This window comes from Oncorhynchus keta, unplaced genomic scaffold (genome assembly GCF_023373465.1).
Source record: "Oncorhynchus keta strain PuntledgeMale-10-30-2019 unplaced genomic scaffold, Oket_V2 Un_contig_27089_pilon_pilon, whole genome shotgun sequence".
In the NCBI taxonomy this organism is placed as follows: domain Eukaryota; kingdom Metazoa; phylum Chordata; class Actinopteri; order Salmoniformes; family Salmonidae; genus Oncorhynchus; species Oncorhynchus keta.
Window position 1 is genome coordinate 1 of NW_026285333.1, and position 2,481 is coordinate 2,481.

Below are 2,481 nucleotides of genomic sequence, written 5' to 3' on the forward strand. Positions count from 1 at the left end.
TCTGTCTGTTACAGCTGTTAGTAAGATCTCCCTCTGTCTGGTTCCAGTTGTTAGACAGATCTCCCTCTCTGTTCTGTTTCAGTTGTTAGTCAGATCTCCTCTGTCTGTTCCAGCTAATAGTCAGATCTCCCCTCTTGTCTGTTCCCGGCTGTTAGTCAGATCTCCCTCTGTCTCGTTCCAGTTGTTAGTCAGATCTCCCCTCTGTCTGTTCCAGTTGTTAGTCAGATCTCCCCTCTCGTCTGTTCCAGTTGTTAGTCAGATCTCCTCTCTGTCTGTTCCAGCTAGTTAGTAAGATCTTCCCTCTGTCTGTCTGTGCCAGTTGTTAGTCAGATCTCCTCTGTCTGTTCCAGTTGTTGAGTCAGATCTCCCTCTGTCTGTTTCAGTTGTTAGTCAGATCTCCCTCTGTCTGTTCCAGTTGTTAGTCAGATCTCCCCTCTGTCTGTTCCAGTTGTTAGTAAGATCTCCCCTCTGTCTGTTCCAGATTGTTGAGTAAGATCTCCCTGTCTGTTTCAGTTGTTAGTCAGATCTCCTCTGTCTGTTCAGTTGTTAGTCAGATCTCCCTCTGTCTGTTCAGTTGTTAGTAAAGATCTCCCCTCTGTCTGTTCAGTTGTTAGTAGATCTCCTCTGTCTGTTCAGTTGATAGTCAGATCTCCCTCTCTGTTCAGTTGTTAGTAAGATCTCCTCTGTCTGTTCAGTTGTTAGTCAGATCTCCTCTGTCTGTTCAGTTGTTAGTCAGATCTCCCTCTGTCTGTTCAGTTGTTAGTCAGATCTCCCTCTGTCTGTTCAGTTGTTAGTCAGATCTCCTCTGTCTGTTCCGGTTGTTGATCAGATCTCCCTCTGTCTGTTCCAGTTGTTAGTCAGATCTCCTCTGTCTGTTTCAGTTGTTAGTAAGCTCTCCCCTCTGTCTGTTTCAGTTGTTAGTCAGATCTCCCCTCTGTCTGTTCCAGTTGTTAGTCAGATCTCCTCTCTGTCTGTTTCAGTTGTTAGTCAGATCTCCCCTCTGTCTGTTACAGTTGTTAGTAAGATCTCCTCTCTGTCTGTTACAGTTGTTAGTAAGATCTCCTCTCTGTCTGTTCCAGTTGTTAGTCAGATCTCCCCTCTGTCTGTTACAGTTGTTAGTAAGATCTCCTCTCTGTCTGTTCCAGTTGTTAGTAAGATCTCCTCTCTGTCTGTTCCAGTTGTTAGTCAGATATCCCCTCTGTCTGTTCCAGTTGTTAGTCAGATCTCCTCTCTGTCTGTTCCAGTTGTTAGTAAGATCTGTCTATTCCAGATGCCCCACAACATCTCAGAGCAGCAGCGTGGCAGCCCCCACTGTCCAGAGCCCCGGGCCCTACAGGAGGACAGTAACAACACACCTCCGCCTGAACCAACACAGAACAACGCCTCGTTCCCCAGCTTTGTGGAGGGTAAAAAAACAAGATCTCTGTATAGTTCATTGATTCCATACCTGAGTAATGGATGTTTGATAATGATATAACCATTTATGGCTCTTTCTGGTCTCTGGTGTGGTGTGCATATCTGATGATTTTATAGTGCTGCAACCAAATTGCTGAAGCAATGGGACAATAAAATGGTCTGAATGTGAATGTGAATGTGAATGTGAATGTGTGAATCTGAATGTGAATGTGAATCTGAATGTGAATGTGAATCTGAATGTGAATGTGAATCTGAATGTGAATGTGAATCTGAATGTGAATGTGAATCTGAATCTGAATGTGAATGTGAATGTGAATGTGAATCTGAATGTGAATGTGAATGTGAATGTGAATGTGAATCTGAATGTGAATGTGAATGTGAATCTGAATGTGAATCTGAATCTGAATGTGAATCTGAATGTGAATGTGAATCTGAATGTGAATGTGAATGTGAATGTGAATCTGAATGTGAATGTATCTGAATCTGAATGTGTATCTGAATGTGAATGTGAATCTGAATGTGAATGCTGTATCTGAATCTGAATGTGAATGTGAATGTGAATGTGAATGTGAATGTGAATTTGAATGTGAATGTGAATGTGAATGTGAATGTGAATCTGAATCTGAATGTGAATGTGAATCTGAATGTGAATGTGAATCTGAATTTGAATGTGAATGTGAATCTGAATGTGAATGTGAATCTGAATGTGAATGTGAATCTGAATGTGAATCTGAATGTGAATGTGAATCTGAATCTGAATGTGAATCTGCATCTGCAAATAAAAAATTGATTTTGAATCTGAATCTAAATATGAATCTGAATCTGAATTTGAATCTGAATGTGTATGTGAATGTGAATCTGTCTGGATCTGAGTCACGGCTTCTTGTCTATAAATAAATCCATATTTCTCATTTCCCAGTCCCAGGTCCGTGTGAGCCCGAGGACCTGATTGATGGCATCATCTTTGCTGCTAACTACCTGGGTTCCACCCAGCTGCTGTCTAACAAGAACCCATCTAAAGGAACACGCATGTCCCAGGCGCAGGAGGCTGTGAGCCAGGTCAAG

General features: G+C 42.2%; 1 protein-coding gene across 1 annotated transcript; it reads left to right on the forward strand.

Annotated features, from left to right (window-relative positions):
• Positions 1 to 1,244: 1,244 nt before the first annotated feature.
• On the forward strand, positions 1,245 to 2,475 carry LOC127922784 (amyloid-beta A4 precursor protein-binding family A member 2-like; the record flags this gene model as incomplete). The annotated part of the gene is made up of 2 exons (XM_052506634.1): positions 1,245 to 1,406; positions 2,336 to 2,475. Coding segments are annotated over 2 exons (302 nt in total), but the record flags the coding sequence as incomplete, so codon positions are not given.
• Between the last annotated feature and the right edge of the window lie 6 nt (positions 2,476 to 2,481).